The following is a 21,494-nucleotide window of genomic DNA, read 5'->3' on the forward strand; positions in this document are numbered from 1 at the left end:
TCATGCTGACAGATGCGTTGTCACGATAGGTGCAGGTCACGCTGATAGGTGACCCTAAATTACTGGGAGCACTGCAAGATAGATGAGCAGAGGGACCTGAATATTTCGCTGCGCGTGTTCAAAAAAAGGTTTTGTGCTCATAACTGTGCTGTTCTTGCTCAAATTTCGCAGAGCGATTGCATTCTGGCATCGACTTCGTTTAGTATAACACTTGGCACATTGAAGTGCCTGGTTTTTTTAAGAAAAAAAGTGCAAATTATTTCAGGGAGGAAAGTCGCCTATTCCAGGAGCGGGAAACACGCGGCAAACTCCTTGAAACACTGCTTTCTGCAAGTGACGGCAGGTGGCGACACAAGTTTACGCTTGCACACAGAGAAGCAAGGAGGGCGCAGTTATCTGAAGAGGAAATAGGCCAAAGGTGGGAATCTTATCGACAAAAAAAAAAAAAACAAGTGCAGGTCCTCGTCCGGGCTAAAATAAAGCAGTCCTCTGATTGCTGGCTGGCTGAAGTTCGCGATGCAACTAAAGGGAGGTCAAGAAAATTCTGGAACCATATAAGCTGGCTGGGTAAAGCGAATCACAGAAAGCAGGAACAGATTCACGATGCCGAGGGAAATTGTTTAGAGGGAGATGACGCTGTGAATTATATTGGTTCAGTTATAGCAGAGTCATTTAGGAAAGACGATAGGGTAATCGCCCCAAATGAGGGAGCAACACAGGATAGCATAATAGAAAACAGCTTAGAACTGACCAATCTTAACTGGAAAAAGGTGGAAGCAAATGTTCTAAAATGCACGTCCGCAGGGATCATGGAGGAAGGCAGGGATAGACGAAATTCCAATCAAGTTAATTAATGAGCTTGGCCCTAGAAGCAAGGAAACGCTGATAAAAGCATTGGTGGCAGTCATAACAAATGAGCGAATTCCGCACAGCTGGAAACAGAGTAAAATGAATTTGATTTAATAAGGGAAAGGTGGTAAGAACATAACATCCTTCCAACCAATTACGATAACATCAGCTATATATAGGCTGGCGATGCAGGCGGTGAAATTAAACATGCAGTCATGGGTAGAAAGTAATAGAATACTTGGAAAACTTCAGAACGGGTTCAGAAGTGGTAGGCGCTTAGATGATAGCCTGTTCGTGCTTACCCAGTGCATAGAAATAGCTAAGGCGGAAAATAGACCTCTGTATTTAGCCTTCCTAGACATAAGCGGTGCATACGACATCGTGAACAGGGAACTCCTGTGGAACATATGAAAAGATGAAGGTATCGGTCATGAGGTAATTGGTTTACTACAGGAAATATATTGAGAAAATAATGTTGAAATAGCAAGGGAACTAAGAGTACGACAACTGTCGAGGTACACAAAGAATTAAGGCAAGGTTGTCCTCTATCACCGCAGCTGTTCATGCTTTATATGATTAGTATGGAAAGAAGGTTACAAGGAAGCAATCTAGGGTGTAATCTGTCGTACAGATTAGGTGGAAGGGCTGTTGAGCAACGAGTACCGGGTTTAATGTATGCAGATGATATTGTTAGCAGATAGCCAGGAAGATTTGCAAACTCTGGTTAATTACTGTGGAGACAAAGGAGACAGTTTAGGTTTCAGTTTTAGTGCAGCTAAGTCCAGTGGAATGTTTTTCAACGATACAACTTATCAGGAGCTTACAATACAAGGCCATGAAATACCTCGAGTGGCCGAATACAAATATCTCGGGGTATGGATAAACAAAGGTCAGATGTACATGGAAAAGCACGAACAGACTTTCATGGCAAAAGGGCTAAGAGATGCCGGGATAATTAAACATAGGGCATTGTGGGGGTACAGCAGAGCAGGTATGAGGTACTGAGAGGTGTTTGGAAGGGAGTAATGGTGCCGGGGCTTACTTTCGGGAATGCGGTCCTGTGTTTAAGGGCAAAGGTTCAGTCGAGACTAGAAGTAAATCAGAGAGCTGTGGGAAGATTAGCACTAGGTGCCCACGGGAAAACCACAAACGAAGCGGTACAGGGGGATATGGGCTGGGCATCTTTCGAAGCACGGGAAGCTCAGAGTAAAATCCTATACGATAAACACCTGAGGAAATTGGATGATAAGAAGTGGACGGCTAAGGTATTTAAATACCTATACAGAAAGAGCGTTGACTCACACTGGCGGAAAAGAACTAGGAAGCTAACCAGTAAGTATGTCAGCCACGAGTACGAAGAAAGACAAAGCATTAAACGACAGGTTAAAAACGCCGAAGGTAAAAATTAGATAAAATCAATGGAAAAGAAGCATAGTGTGGAACTATATCGATACTGGAAACAGCAGATCAGGAAGGAAGCGTTTTATGATAACTCAAGAGGCAGTGCCCTACTCTTTAAAGCTAGGTCAGGATGTCTTAGAACGTGGAGCTATAAAAAAGAAATTTAACGATGAAGAAGGCGCATGTACTGTGTGTGATAAATATGTAGAAACAGTAGAACACCTCATACTAAAATGTGATGGTATCCATCCCGATGTCGATGTGGGCAAAGTCACGCTTCCTGAGGCCCTAGGGTTCAGAGATAACAATAGTCATGTAAATAAATATGCGGTGGAAATTAGCAAAAGGCAACTGGAGGATTGGTGGCTCAAAAGCAGGGAGGTGACGTAAGGTTAAAAGGGTAGGAAGACGTATTTAAAGAAAATGGCAAATTTTAATTACACACAACACAGGTAAACAAAAATAACAAGCTGAGCATGGTGGCAACTGCCATCACCCCGTTTCAAAGGGGACGCTCCTACCTTCCATCCGACCATCTATGCACGGTTGTGGCAGCAGCTCGCATCCCCATAAGCGCAGGCAAATTTGCACTTTTTTAACAGCGGAGCGGTTTGAGCTTTAGTTTCGCCGTGCAGCTTTACCAGAAAACTAAGCCCAGCTGTGCGCCGCCTCGCGACCACCTGCGAGAGCACGGAGCCACTTAACCTCCTCGTACCCCACGCGTGTAGAGCGGAGTCTTGACGTCACAGGTGAGTAAAACCTCGGAACAGCTGGTGCCACGACACGCCTCTTGCCTCCTCTGTTCCGTGCGTACGTGCTGCTGCCATGGGAAGACCAAAGAAAGTCCGGACGCCCGAAGAAGCGGCTTACCATCAAGAGCGCCGTACTGCCAAGTGAGAAGCGATGCGTCGCCACCGCGATGATCCGGAACACCGCGCAAAAGCTGCGGCTGAGAAGTGGCGATGCCGAGTCGAAAATTCCGAGTTTCACTCCAGGGAATGCGAGTCAGCGCCTGAGCGCTCGATGTCGCCGAGAAAGCGATCCTGGCTTTGCAACTGCTCGAAAACTTCCAGTGTCAAGCCCGCCAAAATAACTTAGCAAAACCTAGCATAACCTCGCAAAACTTAGAAACAACTTAACCAAGCCTGTCATAAGCTCGCACAACTTAGAAACGAGTTAGCCAAGCCTACCAACAACTAAGCAGAACCAAGCATAACCTCGCAAAACCTGCAAACAACTTAGGCAAGCCACATAAAAGCTAGGTGATCTCATGCTCTGCTGTTGACTCCAGCCTTGCACCACTAGTGCAAGCTGCGCACATTTATTTTTTAAAAACCAGGCAATTAACTGGGACAAGCGTTATACTAAACGAAGTCGACGCCAAAATACGATCGTCCTGCAAATTTTGAGGAAGAACAGCGCAAAACCTTTTTTTTTAGAACACCCGCAGCAAAATATTCAGGACCCTGTATTATATGGGGAAAATATAAGCCCCGTAAGACATATGAGTGTGTGCGTGCTTGCTTGTTTCGTTAGCAGCGCACACTATAGTTGTGCGCATGACCTCAGTGCCAATTCCGGAAGATCTAGTCTGTCTCCAGCTGCATGCACAATGTTCGAGAGTTCTATAGATGGAGGTGGTGTGTCTGTTTGTTAGCAGCACACACTATAGGTGTGCGCATGACCTCAGCGCCAATTCTGGAAGATCTAGTCGGTCTCCCATTACATGCACAATGCTCGAGAGTTCTATAGGTGGAGGCGAACTCTCGTCCTCACACATGCAGAGCTTTCTACAGAACCGCCATATTGGCACCGCGTGAATGCTAGCAGCGTTCAAATAACTAATGTTTCGAGTGTTTCTGTCAAATTATATTGACAAAAGGTTACACGTGTTGTGCACCATCTTTACTACTCGTGTTATCTGAAGATAAAACGATGCCTATTGCTTTTCAAGTTGCATAATTGTCACGATTGTTGCTTCGCAGGTATCCAGCTGCAACTGGGCGACATACGTTCCTCTGAACTTGACATACCTGGACGAAGACAGTGTCATGACGGCCACCATTGAAAATCTGGTGGCCAGCGACTGCCGGTGCTCCACCCGCCGGTGATGGGCACACAGTGTTGTGACGGCATTCTTTGGGCGGTTCCTGGCTGATCTCTGCGCACCCGTTCTGATGCGTACGTTGTGCTATGGTCACTGAAAAAAGGCCTGGTAGTAAGGCATCCCCGATAGGCCTCCAAACCACCGAACACGACGGCGCCCGGCCTGTGAAGTAAGCCAATGTTTGCTCATGTGCATACGAGCCAAACTAGGCTGCGCGCCCTCGCCGGATTATTGACATACTCAATACCTTTTCCAATGACCCTAGCATGACGCTCTATACATAATCTTGTGTACCAGGCCTAGTGATGCTCGGGAAATATTTTCCGCAGATGCCGACTCTCACACCTTTCTTTGGGCAATAACCGAAGCTTGAAGCCGAAAGCCTTGGCACCCTACCGCGACAATGCGTGTAAGCCCCAAGCTTGGGTTGCAGCCCAAGAAAACAACCAAGCGGTGGCCCAGCACTGACCGCAGCTGTCTGTTTGAAGCTTAGAACGAAGACACCTTTCGCAGCCAGATGCTGGCTTTGGCCGATTTTGCAATTGCTGTCCGGTGCAATAAGGATATATGACCCCAGAGATCAGTGCTGCCCTTGTCCTTTAAGGAACCGCTCAGATCTGGTTGAATAAGATCTAGTTAAAAGAATGATTTTCTCAAAAGATATGCTTAGGAATTACCTCAGCCTTCGAGCCCTAATGCCCACAAACTGTTTTTGCTAAAATATTGGTTTGGGTGATGCATTACCACTAGTGTGAAGCTTCACCCACTGCAGCTGTCCAAGTGCAAAAGAAGTGTCACGAGATGCATACAGCCTTGATGCTTGCAGAATGTTACATGCTTTAGTAAAATCCAGGAACGCAAAAGTAATATTTCAAAAAGGCCTGTACTTTGACTCCTTGACTAATTGATATCAGATTTGAAATTGATTTTAATAATTCCATAAGCATATGCTCTTGCTTTAATAAATAATGTAATTAGCACCTTTAAAATTACCATGTGAAGTGTTTGATTGCATAAAGTGAGTTGTCAGTTCAATAAGTGCTAGCTCAGACATGACAATGCACCTGGCTGTTTAGAAACATACAGACAACGTGGTATCCTCTCAGTCACACTATTTTTAAGGCCATGGATCATTTCACTGAACTCAAGACTGTACAAAACCTTTTTAAGCATCATTATGGTTGTGCTGTCAGATGCTGATGTTGCATTCAATGTCAGACAAGGAATACTAGTGAAAATGGAAAATGCAGCCAGACATTTCATTTGGTGTGCCCTGCCCCCTGCGTGGTATAACACACAGTTGCAATGCCTGATATAGGCAACCATTGCAGTGGCAGACTGAAACACATAGGATATCACGGCCTGTACACCACCGATGAGGTATGAGAAACTTGTGTTCCTTTTCAATCACTACTGTGATAGGAAGGAAGCAGAGACTGAGCAAGTTCTGCGCACCGACTCACTCAGTGCACTAATGAACACAAGGAGACGGGTAACCTTTTGCTGCTTCGCGAGAAGTTCTCGCTGGCTTGTTAGATGGTCTTTCTTCTTAGTGGCATGATACTCTTGCAGTTCATTTCATATTTCTGACATAATTAAACGCCAGCAACCACCACACAATATAGGAAATTGTGTTTCTGCCATTATTGTCCCCGTAAACACTAGATCCTTTGCATGTTTTGTTGTGTAGTGTGTATACATGCCCATGTAAATAGCCATCTGTGTCTTTAAGCTTATCTTCAAGCTATGTGAATTTTCATTTGAATGCAAACTACAGTCATAATACTGCATTGAGTGAACGCAACTTAGCAACATGTTATAGTTTAACGTTATGATATTTTGAGTGGTAAAGAACAAAAATTCAAAGTTGGAAAACATTAAATTATGGGGTTTAACGTGCCAAAACCACTTTCTGATTATGAGGCATGCCGTAGTGGAGGACTCCGGAAATTTCGATGACCTGGGGTTCTTTAATGTGCACCTAAATCTAAGTACACGGGTGTTTTCGCATTTCGCCCCCATCAAAATGCGGCCACCGTGGCCGGGATTCGATCCCGCGACCTCGTGCCCAGCAGCCCAACACCACAGCCACTGAGCAACCATGGCGGGTAAAGTTGGAAAACATTAATAGGGTTACCGTGTGCAAAATTTCACAAAACTACTTTCTTTATTAACAGTATTAACAGAATATTGTACATACTGATAACAAGTGGTAATAACTGACATTAGGCCACTGTCAATATCTGCTTCATTCAATAACATATGCATACTGCATCTGTTCAGTGTCTTCTCTCTTTAATAAATCAGCACCATATGTTAAGCTCTTACATTCTTGAAACCACACGTATAAAATTTATGAAGCCTTACATTCATTTGATGAGCAGTATACATGCCCAATCAGCTGTTGTCACTTGGCAATAACCATATGAAAAGTACAAACCATCAAAAACAGTGGTATGCTGTAAATGGACAGGGGTATGTTGTAAAGTATACCTCAATCCACATTTCGCATTCACAATTTTTTGCACAATGAAAAACACCAAACTGCTAAAGTGAACAAATAAAGATTGTGATAGTACACTAAATGCTGTTAACCAAACGTGCCGATAGAGTGCTCTTCACAACTTATATTTGCAATTGCTTTGTCCTTCAACTAAACTTGCAACTTTATCAGTTACAGGAGTTTCATGAAATCATAAGAACGAAGTACAAATATTATTGCAGTCACGTATCCAAAAGTTCTTGAACCGCTTTACTGCTTCGATTATCTACTCAACTTGTTCTTCATGAAGTCATTAGCAAAGTGTTGAGAACATGGTCTGATATGTAAATATTTGTTTTTCATTTATTACTGTGAAATGAGTTTTCCCACTACGAAAGCTAATATATATGTCGTCAGCTCTGCATGACAGCTTTGACTAGCCGTTTTTACTGGTCACCAGCAAAAGCTGGTTTAAAGACTTATTTCCTCTCAAGTTGTTCTGAACACATATCAGGGCTCAAAAACATTGAAACAGCACTTAGTTTCTTTCTAGGCTTTTTTAGATGTCAATCTGAAAGTAAAAACACTACACATACTAAGCTTTGCAAACTGAAAAGTGATAATGCATATTTACAGTGCCCTCTCGTTAAATGTGTTATTTTCTTTTTTTCAGTTGTGAGTTGTTTTTTATAAGTAGCAAAACTTGTTGCCATAGATATGTCTTATGCCCCCACTTGTTATAATGCATGGCTTGCTATTGTATATATGCAACTTAGAATCATGACCCCATATTTGTAACCGTTTAAAAATAAAGTGTTTTTCACAGCCTCAGCCCTGAAAGTTGTTTTGATGTGCAACAGCAACCACGTAAGGCATAACAGGATGTCTAATGGTCTACAAGCTCCCTGGGACTCTGCGTTTTGAGAAATGAACAAAGTCAACAGCAACATCTGTCGAGTCACGTTTGTGAAATGTGTACAGTCGATCAATGTTATAGCGAAGCTCTGCCACCACCCTGCAGTTGACACCCCATTCCTCAGATTTCTTTTTAATGTGCTGCAAAATAAACAAAGAAAAGGCACCCAATTAACAACATGACTAACAGCTGAATGAAATCAATAGACAACACTATATCAATAACAGCATCAAGGGAGGAGCTTCAAAACTAAAATCAACAGACGAAATGGATATACCTAGAAGACCAGGGACATACAAGAATACAAGGGAGCATGCTAACATTTGGCTCACTAGTGAACCAGGCCTAAAGGTGGCCTTTCTTCAAGAGAAAGAGAAAATTCTATGCATTAGAGACATACTTTTGCACTTCCAGCTACTAAACTTCGTTAAAATTTGACAGCCTCACGAAAAAATTTAGGAAGTGCCAAAACCCATGTGACCTCACGAGAAGGCCAGGCAACCTACGGAGTCATATCAAGAAAGTTCTCCTCAGTCACTCAACTCAAAAAGTGTTCAGCAGTGTGCTGTGGGAAGCTTAACACTCGAGTAAGAAAGGAAAGCATTTTGAAGGCCTGGTGTTAAACTGAAACATCAATTTGTCATCAGCTTCACCATCGAGCAGCCAAAAAGAAACTCATTTGAGTTCAATGGTTTCATAATTTTCAAAATCCTCTTCGTAACATGGATATAACAGGATCCCATCACCTCATACCTTGCAGAAAAAGCATGTACGGAAACAGCCTATTTTTCTTCCAAAGAGCAAGGTAATGTAAATACCATCAGTGTACAGAACAACACATGGCTTCTAGTTGTTTTGCCTTTCTGGTAGGTATATGTAACTTGACAGAAATAACACCAATAAGAAGTGGTTCACAATAGCGTATCAGAAGAAGTGCATTTCCTAAGAAGGATGTCAAATCTTTGCAGACAACTGTAAACAGAGCATTATTGCAAACCAGGCAAGTGCAGACTTGGTTTTTGCAGGTGCAATCAACATGGAAATTACCTAAGTGAAGCCTGCATGGCAACACATACAGTATCAGGTAGCACTTTCATAACAATGTTACAGGTTGCTTTTTTTAGGGATTTCAGATTTTTTAACGTTACTTCAGTACAATTTTGCTCCATAGCTATTTCTCTTCAAGGCATGACAGTGACAAGATGAAGATTGGAGAACACATATATATGTAGAAATAGGAGCAGAAATACTACTGCACGGAATTCCTGTCCTTTCTCCACATATCAATTTATATCGTTTTCATAAACAATTTCATCATGCGGAGCACTCCAAACTTTCAGTTTATTATGTGCTTATATGTGCTAACTTTATGAACTGCCACGTTGGCTGAGTGCAGTAAACTGGCTGAGTGGTTAAGTAATACAATTCAAAAGAAACTTTGTCAGATCTATGAGAACTGAAATTACACAGAAGTGTATAAAAGCATTAGCAGTGATGGCTAAATATCATAAATCATATGACATTTACAGTGCAATTTAAGCCGGAATGTTCCCACCTGAAACACACTGACATAGGAGACATCGTTGTTTACTCCAATGTAACATAGACATTGACTCACCTCTCTTGTTGAAGTTTTATGCAAACTGTAAACAGATCCTGATGACATGAAGAGCGCTGCCTTCAGAAAAACCATGTCAAGGCCTGCAGAAATGGCTTCTTAGATTGAGTACGTAGCAGAGAGCTGTTAGGGCACATAAATCTACCAATGAGAACACTAAAGAAGTCTGCATGAATATTATTATTATTATTATTATTATTATTATTATTATTATTATTATTATTATTATTATTATTATTATTATTATTATTTCCATCTACTTGATGGAGGAGGCTGCAAGTAAAAGCTGCTCCAGTAGAGGCAGCTTGATGAAGCCCGCAGCTCCCCTTCAGAATATTCGGCAACAACAATTCATACATGCGCACACATATGCATTATACATATATATACACACATGTACCCACATACACGCAATACACATGCACACACATACCCATAAATACTTTGTTTAGCGCAGTACAACTGACACAAGAAAGGAGACAGGACAAGCGCCTTGTCCTGTCGACTTTCTTGTGTCAGTTGTATTGCGCTAAACAAAGTATTTATAAATCCGCACCAACTAGCCCACTAACGCATTGTGCTGAACACACATACCTATATACATACAGACCTACTGGTGTCCAGATAAAAAATACTTGGGCAGCTTGTGTAGTTCTCATGGTGAATACAAATGAAATAAGTAGACGCCACTGAACATATATATGTGTATATATTACTAGTATATATATATGAGTGTGTGCAATTATAATTTTACCTTTCCTCCATTAAATGTATTTGAACCTCATGCTATTAGGAATCTCAATTCCTAAGTATTTAGTGGGTGACAGAAGGTATGAAAAACTGCCCCTTGGAATGCGATGATCTAACAGGCATGTTGGCAACGAAGTAAACAGCTAGAACTTAGCAAGGAGAGCCAGAAAACTATATTTACATACAGTAAGGTCTCATGACTCATACGAGGACAAACTATTATTTTTTACTATGCTCAGATTGTTTCATTAGTTATATTGAGGATGAAAAAAAAAATGTGTGTGTGTTTGTGTGTTCCAAAAATCATGGTACATTGCTCACTTTATCAGCATATTAAGTTTGTCCAGATCCTAAAATTTCAGACCATGTTAATTAAAAACAGTCAAACTGCAACACCAATGGTTGTTTTTTGATTACTGTATACATTCCTCAGACTTGTTTGGACAACTGAAACATGCAAGCCACTTTACAGATGACTGACAGCATATGTTTGCAATGCAACTTTCTAGCCCAAACTGATAAAATGCTAGTTTCAGGATCTCCGAACCCAGGCACGCTAATAAATTGAAACAGACAAATATACAACTTGAACGAATGTTCCCCATGGTGCAAATTATATTTTCTTTTAAATGTAGCACAGCAGACCAGAAAAGCCAGCAAAGCATGAAAGGAGGAAGTGAACTGGCATGACCCCAATATTCTTACAACTAGCAAAAAGGAGGCCAGAGCCTTTTCAAGCAGCAAAGTGCAATTCTTTCTGTGTCACTTGCTATTTCTTGTGGAGAAATTACAGCTCCTTCTTCCTTTCAAAATAACATTTTTAAATGCCAAGTTTATGACACTGGTGAAAAGCTTGCAGTGCCAGAATCTCGCTGTTACATCCCCTTCAGAAAAGCAACAGCAATGACAGCATAAGGCATGGAAACATTGAATAACTGTGAAATGATATGCCCAGTTATTGAATGCCACAAAAGTGCAGCAGTTAGCTAATGTGCCTTAGGAAGTGTTCGATTGGGATAAAAATCAGGGGAAAAGACACATACACTAGATATGAGAACTTCACAGCGCAAATATTGTCGAGCATTTATCCTGCCATTTGTACAGCCTTGTATCTTGTGTACGCATGTTTTTCTCATGACTCATGACACCTAACACATAAATAATCACCTCCTCTTGCGCTCATCTTCATTGTGAACAAGGGACCCATAGCATTCTCGAAATGTCATTTTATGTTTTATTCATCTTGAACGTTAGGCAAGTGCCAGTTTATTTGACAATGCATCACCCTTACCTGACGAGTTTTCGCCGAACATGTTTTTCATCGACTTTTGTGTTAGTTGACCATGTAGCAACTTGCCCAGTACTTAGCCATGTTGGGATTCTAAGTAGCTAAGTCTCTCCTAGGATCCTAAGAAGATCCATAAGAGTGACAACACATGGTTAATTAAATTATGGGGTTCTACGTGTCAAAACCACTTTCTGATTATGAGGCATGCCGTAGTGGGGAACTCTGGAAATTTCGACCACCTGTGGTTCTCTAACATGCACCGAAATCTAAGTACATGGGTGTTTACGCATTTCACCCACATCGAAAGGCGGCCGCTGTGGCCGGGATTAGATTTAGCGACCTCATGCTCAGCAGCCCAACACCAAAGCCACTGAGCAACCATGGCAGGTCACAACACAACACGTGGTGCTCATTCTTATTTCAGTCCTTGTCCTTCTAGCACTACTTAGGATCCCAGTACAATAGACAAACTAGCCTGAATAACCACCTTAACCTTGCTGTTCAGGCAGTACTATTAACATTTTCAAAAACACAGTCGGCATGACATGCAGTTAGACGACATTTATTCATACTGATCCCAATTCCTTTCAATAAATTGTTAAAAAAATTTCAAACTGGCATCCGGTGTGAAGTGCACCAAATGTAAATTGTCGTCTAATCTTGTTTCCACAAAAAAATAAAAAAAGTGCAGTTGGCATCAAGAATTCCAATAATCAAGACTAGATACTGCAATTGAGACTAAGAACCATTTTGTTTGCTACGTCTAGAACAAAAACAAAAACTATCACACAGCTGCTGCCTCTTCTACCACATTCAAAATTTATTTTCGGCTCAAACCAGGGTATGCAAGTCTTTATTTTTTCACTTACCCTTCGTCCTAGTGCCGAATGGAGGGTTCATAACTACGGTGTCAAATGCATCTTTCCATCGCATGTCTGGCGTCAGTGCAAGGTCCCACTGTATCATGTCCACTGTACTTATATCCATTTCCGTGCAGTTTTGCAAAGCAATTTGCAAGGCGGCAGCATCGATGTCGAATCCAACTATATGTCTGGTAGCAAGCACAAAACCAAAATGATCCGCTTACATTCAGCTCAACAAAAGCTCACTCGACTATTTCAATCGTTTTATCGCTGTACAAGGCTTTTTGGTGAAGATGTTAGAATAGATAGACGAATGCCCTGTTATATATAACAGGGCATTCAGCAGCCAGCACTGAAGCTGTAAGTACTGTCAACTTTTCTTTTTGAAGATATGAATATATATATACAACTTGCTTCATAAGGCGCCACCGACTTTAGATTACACGTAGCTTCAAAGCTAGTGCTGGCATCAAAACTGATGTGACAATCGCAGCATCCCTTTCGCACGAGAGCAACACAGAAGCACCTCTAGAAAAACAGCGCAGGAACAGGAGCAATATACGCCTGGACAACACAGGCGCTGTTATAGAATGATAAAAACAAGTAGTGTGAAAGTGCACGGTGTAGAAGATGCATTGCACAAGAGTGTACACTGCAATGTACCGCGCAACAATTGGTACTGTTGGTGCGTCTTTTTTTTTTTTTTTCTAGAAATGTTGCTCAAAAAACTCGTCCAATTTCGCTATCTAGTACACTGCAGCAGCCTTCTGCTTATTTTTTTCAGCGACTTATGACCAATACGAAAACTCACCCCGCGTTCAGAACAGCAGCACCTATGCTCAGTATCCCTGCACCGCAACCAAGATCGGCCACCAATTTGCCTTCGATTTCCCCTTGGCTGAACACATGATGCATCACGTGTGCTGCGTAGAAACAAGAGACGCAAGAAAAAAAAAGTTGGTAATCGAACATTTATATAAAAAGGCAGCGTTTTGCTCTGTTGTACTCGATTTCTTTGAAGCATCAAAAAAGCGTCTTTAAAATGACACGATCGTGAGCAGTGTGAATAAAAATTGCACGCGCAAGAGTTAACAAAGTTTAAACATTTATGTAAAAAGAGAAATCGTGAGCGCACCTGCAATGTCCGGTGGCGTCGGGTACTGCTCCAAATGAACGTTCGGAGAATTAAAAGTATCAACATCATCCAGGATGCTCTTCAGATGTTTTAGCTTCATTACAGCAAAGACAGGGTGAAAATTCCAGGCGGTTATCGTGATTTTAGATCATTATACGCACATGAAGTACTTGTCTATGCTCATGAAAATCCCTCTGAGTATAAAAGAGAACGAGCAAGTTAACGACATCGCCGACAGCACGCACCACCACAACAACTTTCTAAACGGTGAGCGCGCACAACGCCTTCACTGGAGGCCGCCATGTTTATTACATAGTTGCCAAGAGACGTTGCATCAAGCGCTAAATAGCTTACACCATATAGCACTTCCGACGGCGCTGTGCAAATGTTCTTTTTCCCCATAGAGTTTCTCACTATAACACCTAGAGGGTAATCTGGCGCCACCGTCTATGGGAGTTTCTTAAGGGGGCACCGTGCCGTCATGGGAATGACGGTATATGTGTCTGCGAGGCTCGTGTTGGCTGGTGTTGTAAGAGGCTTCGTCTAAAACGTGGATATGGCTACGCAAAGAACGCGTTCTCAATGTAAAATCTTCATAAAATGTTTCCATTCACGCATATTACATCTTTACTCACCCACGATGCATGACCAAGCGAAGAAAAGCAAGAACAGACGACCAACTGTATCAAAGCGAGCGCGAACCTTGTCGTCTGTCCTCCAACTTTAGCGGCCCGCTGATACTTTTTTACGTAACATGTAGTCGTACACACAATAACAAGTTCTCATAGTTAAACAAAACATGTTTTCGCGTAATAATAAAGCCAAAACAACTTTTTACGTGCTGTTCTAGTAGAATATGAATCATTGTGACAGACGGAACGGTACTTGCCAAGCGCGTCTTCAAGGCGTCCTGTCTCTACAAGAACGATGCCAATCCGAATCCACAATATACCGGCATTCCCATGCATACCACAGCGCAGCAGCGCCAGATTTCCCTCTAGGTAATGTAGTGAGAAACTCTATGTTTTTCCCCATAAAATATTTAAAACAACATAAAGCAAAAACATTCACAAAATTTACAAAGTGTCCAAATTGAAGTCCCAGGTGAGGTCGATCCAAATGGGTCGCGAAGTTTTGGGCGAAAAGTGGTGTTAAACAACATTGGTCTAGAACGTATCGTCATTGACATCAGCAAAAACAGTTTTGAGTCAACGTTATTAGATTATTTACTAGAAACTTTGCTAGAAAAGTATCTGCGATTGTTTCGAGTAGAGTGTACTAGAATTCCGTTCAGTGATCCAATCGGCTGGGGCGGAGCATGCTTTGCAGTGAGGCGCGCGGCGACGAAAAAAACTGTGGCGGCGCTGCGATCGAACTAGATTGAGCCGCGTCGAGGTCGCGCCGTTCGAAACTGCCAGCGATATTTCTAAGAAGGGTCATTCGTACTACTTCACGCGCAGGTGTACGTGTTAAGACCACTCAAACGGCGTTTACATTAAGATATAACATGTATTTATGCCTTAGCAATAGATTCCTTTCTTTCTCTTCTTTATTTCGTTTTATGTATATTTTTTTAATGCCGCTCGGTGGTTGCGCGTGCATTGAGGCCGCAGTGTCGATTTTCCTTCTACTACGTTATTGCAGGGTTCCCTTTGGAGAACAAATATTTTTCTTGTTCTTCAAGCAGCCTGTATCTCTCACGTGTATTTTTGCGCAATAGCATTTCACCCATAGGTCTCGTGAAACGCAGACGGAAAAACATATCTAAGCTTCCTGCTCACTGCTTCAAACAAAAGATGTTTGCCCCATCCGGCGCCCTGCACTTTGATTTACGTGCAGTAGTCTTATAGAAAAAAAAAAGAACACGGCAGTGCAACATCCCATTCATGCTTCCGTGTTTCTAGCATAATACAATGTGGAGTAATTGGTACGGTTTATTTTATTGCAGTCGTGCCTCAGGCGCCGAAAACAGTTGTAGGTAGCCATTAGACATGCATGCTAATCTTTGGCCCGTAAGCCATGTGAAACTTTTTTCTCCAGTCCATGCTTAATAACAACAATGAAAACAAAAACAAAAAAGGGTCCTGGTAGCTTAATTAGTGGCTACATAGAAGGTACGGCGTGTCGCTGCTAAGCTCGAGCTCACGGGTTCAAACCATGTCGCGGAATTCGATGGGAACGAAATGGAAAAAAACACTCGTGGGGTGAGAAGGTGAGAACTGAACAGGGTGCCTCATAACCGTATCGCCAGACGTAAAACTCTAGAATTCGTTTAATTAAAAAAAAGGAAAGTAGCTGCGTTCTTCGGCTTTCTTCTAGGGGTGTATACGATTGAAAATATTCTCGAGTCTGATTTCTGAGAAAAACATGTCACGCATGTCTTATATTTCATTACTAAATTTAATGCCATTCCCAAATTTACGTCCGCTCAACTAAGCAGCTTCTGTATTATAAAGGGATTCTATCAGTTATCCGGTGCACTATCATAAGAACAATAATAAAGCAAGTAAAGGAACCGCATGGCTCACATACACGTAAAGATATTTGTAGATCTGCTGTGTTCGTTGAAAAACGTAAGTGTGGTAACACATTGGGCACCCAATTTTAATGGGCTGCAGACATGACTGTCAAAAAAGAAAAGATTGTTTTCCTTGCCTGAATAAAGTTAGCAGATTTACAGGCTGTCCCAAAATGGGACGTTTATATTGAATGACAGCTAGGAACTTGTTCAGCAGAACCGATTAGCAACCGTGCTTTAATTCTTTCAGGAACTGACGTGCCTCTGTGCAAAAGCCACAACTCTCCAGCAGCACAATGATTCGGAACAAGATTCCTCTCTTGTATCGGCCCCTCACCTTCGAGACTTCAAAAGTGCTGTTATTCGTTACATTCGAACGCAAATGGCTATTCAATACTTTTTAACAGTGAATTCTGAAGTCGAATACGATCTGTATAGCAAATACCATTCGATTAGACTATATCTTTCTACTTCGTTTCGCCTGCTGGAACTTTGAAGGAGATCACCAGACAAGCCACGGAGATTACTTTGGTAAAGACTTCCCGGTCCCCCCGATTCAGTCTGAGTACATATGCAATATATTTCCCTAACACTCTTGTTAATATAACCGTCCAATAATTGCCTTGATTCCTTTTCTCGGAAAGTCAATTGGTTCACCTGGGGCTTGTGCAGCTTTTAAAACATGCTTATTCCGGATGGGAGTTCTAACTTTTTCAATCAGTGCATTTAGAATATTTTATCATTTTTCTTCTGCATACATGTCGTGGAGATATATGTCTATGTACCCTTAGATTTACCTAGAAGCACATTGGTCATTTGCATCTCTTCGCGACGCGCAGTTAATGAACCTAGTTTATTTCACTATAATATTGTTTTCTATGATCGTTGTCCCTGACCAACATTCCACCAACAAGAAACCCGCATCAAATGACGATATCAATAACGTTTTCTTAGGTAGCTTCACGTGTCTAGGCTGCCTCTGTGGCAAAAATTAGGTGTGACATTTAGAAAACAATTTTAAAAACAGCAGTTCACCTGGCTAAAACTGCAATTGGTACCGGCCGATAAAAGTCGAGGGAGTACCAATGCAAGTAAGACCATAAAAAATTTTACTGCACAGACCTTTTGCAAGAAAAACTGGGCGTCCGCCAGCGTCCGCGCAACGAACGCGCTCTCTAGCAGACGACGGACTAGACAACGACATCAAAATTGAAGATGTCGTGTTGTATAACACATGCCTGAAATATACATATGTGGCAAAAATGTGTTAATCAAAACTTGCAGTGGAAATAAAGTACTATTATAAGAGCGTACGCGCGCAAGTGGTCTCAGGACCCGCAGCGAAATTACGTTGAATACGCCGCGAAGCGCGTCTCCAGCTCTGCCCACTTCGCTCGCAGCGCCCTCGCAAAGTGTTTCCACACGTGGCGCCTCAGCGAGAGAGCGCTGTTCGGTCTACCTCACTATAGTGGTGTCAAAATCTGGGTGGAGAGCGTCCCCTTTAGAACAGCAGGAGGGTGGGTCGTGCCACTAAGGTCTTGCCATATAGGTTAATCAAAAAACAAAAACAAAAAAACGCTATGAACTCTTACAACCAAATTTTCCGATCCTATATTGCGAACTGTGCTTTTGTACGTCTCCGTTTTTTCAATGCTTGTAGGAATCCATATAAATCATATAAATCCATACCCATAAGAAGGCGCCCTCTAGCGTTTAATTGCGGATCTAAAAGGCTATGCTTTTTCTGGTTGGAAAAGGCGGAAGCGATTTTAGGAGACGAAACACTCATAGACGTCGGGTTTTGGACACTGCCTATTGCAAAAGCTGTAAACGTCACAGGCGTCACATTTTGAACAGTTTTTTCGTAGCAGCAAAAAATTATCTCTAATGCTCTTCTTTTGCTGATTGCATGCGCGATTAGATAATGCAGGCGCCGAAACACGTCATGGCTGCCATGCTTTTGACACAGTCGATTTGTCCAAAACCTGACGTCCACTACGTATTTTTGGCTCTCGCAATCGCTTCCGCCGCATGCAGTACGCAAAAGCATGGCCTTCGAGATCTGTATTTGCATCCGAGGGGTTAAGGCTTGGATTTGGACACCACCTTTTGCATGCGAAAAGTAATGAATTTGGCAAATCGCACCGGTGCGCGTCGGGGCTATATTTGCCTAATTCGCCATAAATTGTTACTGCAAGTACTACATTACTTGAAAAGGAAAGTTTCTGGCTGTAAAATGAATCAGCAGCATTTTACGTGCAAAGGTAAAGGAATAAAGAAAGGAAAGGCTATGGTTCACTTAAAAAGAAATTAAAGAGTTTACCTTTACATCATTGTAGGCTTCTCTCCTCCTGAGCAAATTAAACGGAAGGATAAACGCGGCAAGCTGCATTCCCAACAAAATTAATCATATATATAGCAAAAACCAACGTTTATCGAAAATTAGTTCTGTAAACGGTGGCATAAACAAAAAAACCCTCATTTGATCTTTATTATATCTTTTTACGTTCCTTTTCCCGTGCTGCTTCGTTTATCGCGCACCCGCGCGTAAAGCGCAATAAAGACGAGGTGGAGCTCTGGGGAGCGTACGGAGAATGCCGCATCCTTTCGTAAGTGGCAATCTTATATTCAGGCATCACTATGGTGCGCCTGACCGCCGTCCTAGTCATTCAGTTATGCGTTTATTGCGCTGCGGTAACGATTTACTATAAATTTTCCATTAACTACTAAGGTAAAGCAACATCACCATCTTATCCCCTCAAAGGGTAGAAATCGAGCCAGAATCTGTTCGCTGGTGCTGTGGCGCTAGAATTGTGAAGGGGGTTAATGAACGGCGTGGAATGTAAAAATAATAATAATTATAATTGTGTTATATACGTTGATTGCATGATGATGTCTTGTAAATGAAAGGTGCGGGGTACGAAAGGCAGAAATATTTTAGCATCGAACTGCCTTTCAGCCTGAAGTCCTCCTCTAAACATCCCGCTTCCAAATAAATTTATGCCACAATGGACTCCAAATTCATTTCTGCCACAATGGATGGTGTCGCGTGGGCTGGCATGGGAGTTCCAAAATGGAATCGAAACTCACTTTTCCTGTTCACTTTTCTTCTTACTCAATGTGCTTGATGTATTGGTACAAATCGACATGTTTCTAGGCTGTCAGAGAAATCGCCCTCTTTTTAGTATGTTTCCTTTAAAATATGTTTCACTGCAGAATACCACAGGGCATGTTCTTGTTCTGCTAGGGCGCTCGTGTAGCCTGTTGACTTTTTATTAAACAGTTTTAGTTTAACGTGAGCGTAATAGTAGGGTTAAAGAAATACCGTTATCATTCCGCAAACGAACTTTTCAGAAAGCGACTTATAGTACAGCGTGATAGCGTAGTTTACGTGCGGGACACTATTGCATTATGCTTTGAATTTCGCGTACATAATGTATCTAAGTGATTCTATCTATTCGCCAAGCTTTTTGTGTGCGTTCGGAAAATGCGAGAGGCAGCGCAATGGAAGCAGGGAGCTCCACAAGGTTATCCGTAATACTCTCTCGTCGAAGCGGCCCGAGACTAAGCGAAAACCGATTCAGGGTCGAAGACGAGAGACAGACTCTTGGAGCAGACGAAGAGGAGACGAAGAGCTTTATACAATATGTTCTGTTACGTCTCAGCATTACAAAGACGTTAATTAGACCCTTGCCACAAGGCAAACCCCATTTATCCATCAGCGCCTATCCTGACGTTAACGCAGCGTGGACACCGACAGTTTACGGGTCCACAACAGGCCACACCCCCACCACCCGACAGCCTGAACTAATGACGAGGGGGGGGGGGGGGGGGCTGTAATATCAAATGCTACCGAAGAACGATGGCGACCTTGGATTCGCAGGCAAGCCCCCACCCATCCATGAGCGCCTACCCAGACGTCAACGCAGCGTGGACACCGACTGTTGACGGCTCCACAAGAGACAACACTCCCACCACTACCTGAAAGCCGAAACTAATGATGAGGGGAGGGGGGTTAACATCCAATGCTACCGAACATTGACGGCGACCTTGGATTCGCAGTTAATTAGACGTTCGCCGCGAGGCACCCCCCCCCCCCCCCCATCCATCAGCGCCTACCCAGACATCAACGCAGCATGGACACCGACTGTTGACGTGTCCACAAAAGGCCACAAACCCCACCACTACCTGACAGCCTGACAGCGGACGGTAGCGCGTGTAGGAATATAGCGGTCCTCCCGTACATACGCGCCATCTCGCACAAGCTCAAGACGATAAGCCAAAGGGCGGGAGTTTCTATCGTTTATTCTGCGCCCCGCAAATTACCTCAAGAACGCGCTAGAACCAACCCTGTCAGCAGACAATCAAAATCATGCAACATTGCGCGCAGAAAGGGTTTCGTTGACTGCTCAAGAGGAGTAGTGTATAGCACACATCTTTCCTGCGGGCAGCGTTACATGGGACAGACGGGAAGTTGCCTAAATGTGAGGTTGCAGGAGCATAATCACAGTGAAAAAAGGGAGAGTAGACTTCCTCGGAATACATTGCTCTCAATGTCAGTGTCGTCAGCAAGAAATGCGCATACCAGCAAGAAATGCGCATGAAAACACAAGACTTACCATGGAGGCAGCGGCTACTGCAGGAGGCAACTGCGTTACTAAACCGTCCACAGCGTTTTCACTGATAAATTTGCCTGCTATGGTTCTGTACGCGGGGGGCCGCCTTAGGCCTTGGTACGCTCTTTATTAGGGGTGTTCATGTTAACTTGCACAATTATATCTGGTGTTGATCAAGTGCGCGAGCTGATATATTCAGGCCTTTTTGTAATGAACGTCAGTTGGAAGTTAGCGCTTGTTCTTGTCGCCTTTCTTGTGTTTTGTGTCCCCCCTTGCGCTGGTTACAAGGAATATCAACTAGCCCGGTCTCTCAGCCTGCTTCTTCGCACTTCTTTTTCTTACAATTTCTGCAAATTGGTACGCTGAGACATTCGCGACGCTACTGAAGCAGGACAAATATAAGACGACGGTGTTCTAACGGCCTCACTCATGAAGCCGTCTGCACGCCATTTGTGTCATCAGAGTACGGCCCTTCCTCTGTGCGAGGCCGGATATTTCCCGTTTGAGAGGTCTGGCATAGCGCATGCTTGCGCAGCCAAGTAAATTAAATGCGACACGTCTTATAGTGAGTACAGCCAGCAGAACTGACCGGCAAAAGAAATTGTTGTCCTCCCCCTCCTTCTCATCATCATCATCATCAGCCTATTTTATGTGCACTGCAGGATGAAGGTCTCTCCCTGCGATCTCCAATTACCCCTGTCCTGCGCCAATCGATTCCAGATAGCGCCTGCGAATATCTTAATTTCATCACCCCGCCTATAGGCGGGGTGACGGCAAAAGACTATAGTCTTATGCCGTCCTCGACTGCGCGTCCATCCTTTTGGCGCCAATTCTGTAACCCTAGTGGTCCACCGGTTATCTAACCTACGCATTACATGACCTGCCCAGCTCCATTTTTTTCTCTTAATGCCTATTACAATATCGGCTATCCCTGTTTGCTCTCTGATCCAC

The 21,494-nt window shown here is 42.9% G+C and overlaps 3 protein-coding genes across 6 annotated transcripts in view; 2 read left to right on the top strand and 1 right to left on the bottom strand.

Moving 5' to 3' along the window:
- Positions 1-7,670, top strand: part of LOC139054532 (bone morphogenetic protein 4-like) — a 40,594-nt gene extending 32,924 nt beyond the window's left edge. Inside the window, exon 8 of the mRNA XM_070531633.1 lies at positions 4,236-7,670. Within this exon, the coding sequence (XP_070387734.1) occupies positions 4,236-4,361 (126 nt within the window). The 3' untranslated portion in view covers positions 4,362-7,670. The remainder of the gene's footprint in view (positions 1-4,235) is intronic.
- The window catches only part of Mettl5 (Methyltransferase like 5), a 66,633-nt gene continuing 51,629 nt past the window's right edge, over positions 6,491-21,494 (bottom strand). For 2 of the 3 annotated variants that reach the window (XM_070531636.1, XM_070531635.1), the window contains exons 2-5: positions 13,086-13,197; positions 12,281-12,462; positions 9,374-9,456; positions 6,491-7,895 (exon numbers count right to left, since the gene is read on the bottom strand). In XM_070531636.1, the coding sequence (XP_070387737.1) occupies positions 7,734-7,895; positions 9,374-9,456; positions 12,281-12,462; positions 13,086-13,197 (539 nt within the window). In that variant the 3' untranslated portion in view covers positions 6,491-7,733. Of the gene's footprint in view, positions 7,896-9,373; positions 9,457-12,280; positions 12,463-13,085; positions 13,198-13,409; positions 13,720-21,494 lie in introns of those variants that run through there. The other variant, XM_070531637.1, reaches the window with a different exon arrangement.
- LOC139054531 (phospholipid-transporting ATPase ABCA3-like) overlaps positions 18,470-21,494 on the top strand; it is a 52,261-nt gene continuing 49,236 nt past the window's right edge. For both annotated transcript variants that reach the window (XM_070531630.1, XM_070531631.1), the window contains exon 1: positions 18,470-18,536. In XM_070531630.1, coding sequence (XP_070387731.1) covers positions 18,522-18,536 — 15 coding nt within the window. In that variant the 5' untranslated portion in view covers positions 18,470-18,521. The remainder of the gene's footprint in view (positions 18,537-21,494) is intronic.

The sequence above is a fragment of the Dermacentor albipictus genome, chromosome 1 (assembly GCF_038994185.2).
Source record: "Dermacentor albipictus isolate Rhodes 1998 colony chromosome 1, USDA_Dalb.pri_finalv2, whole genome shotgun sequence".
In the NCBI taxonomy this organism is placed as follows: Eukaryota; Metazoa; Arthropoda; class Arachnida; order Ixodida; family Ixodidae; genus Dermacentor; species Dermacentor albipictus.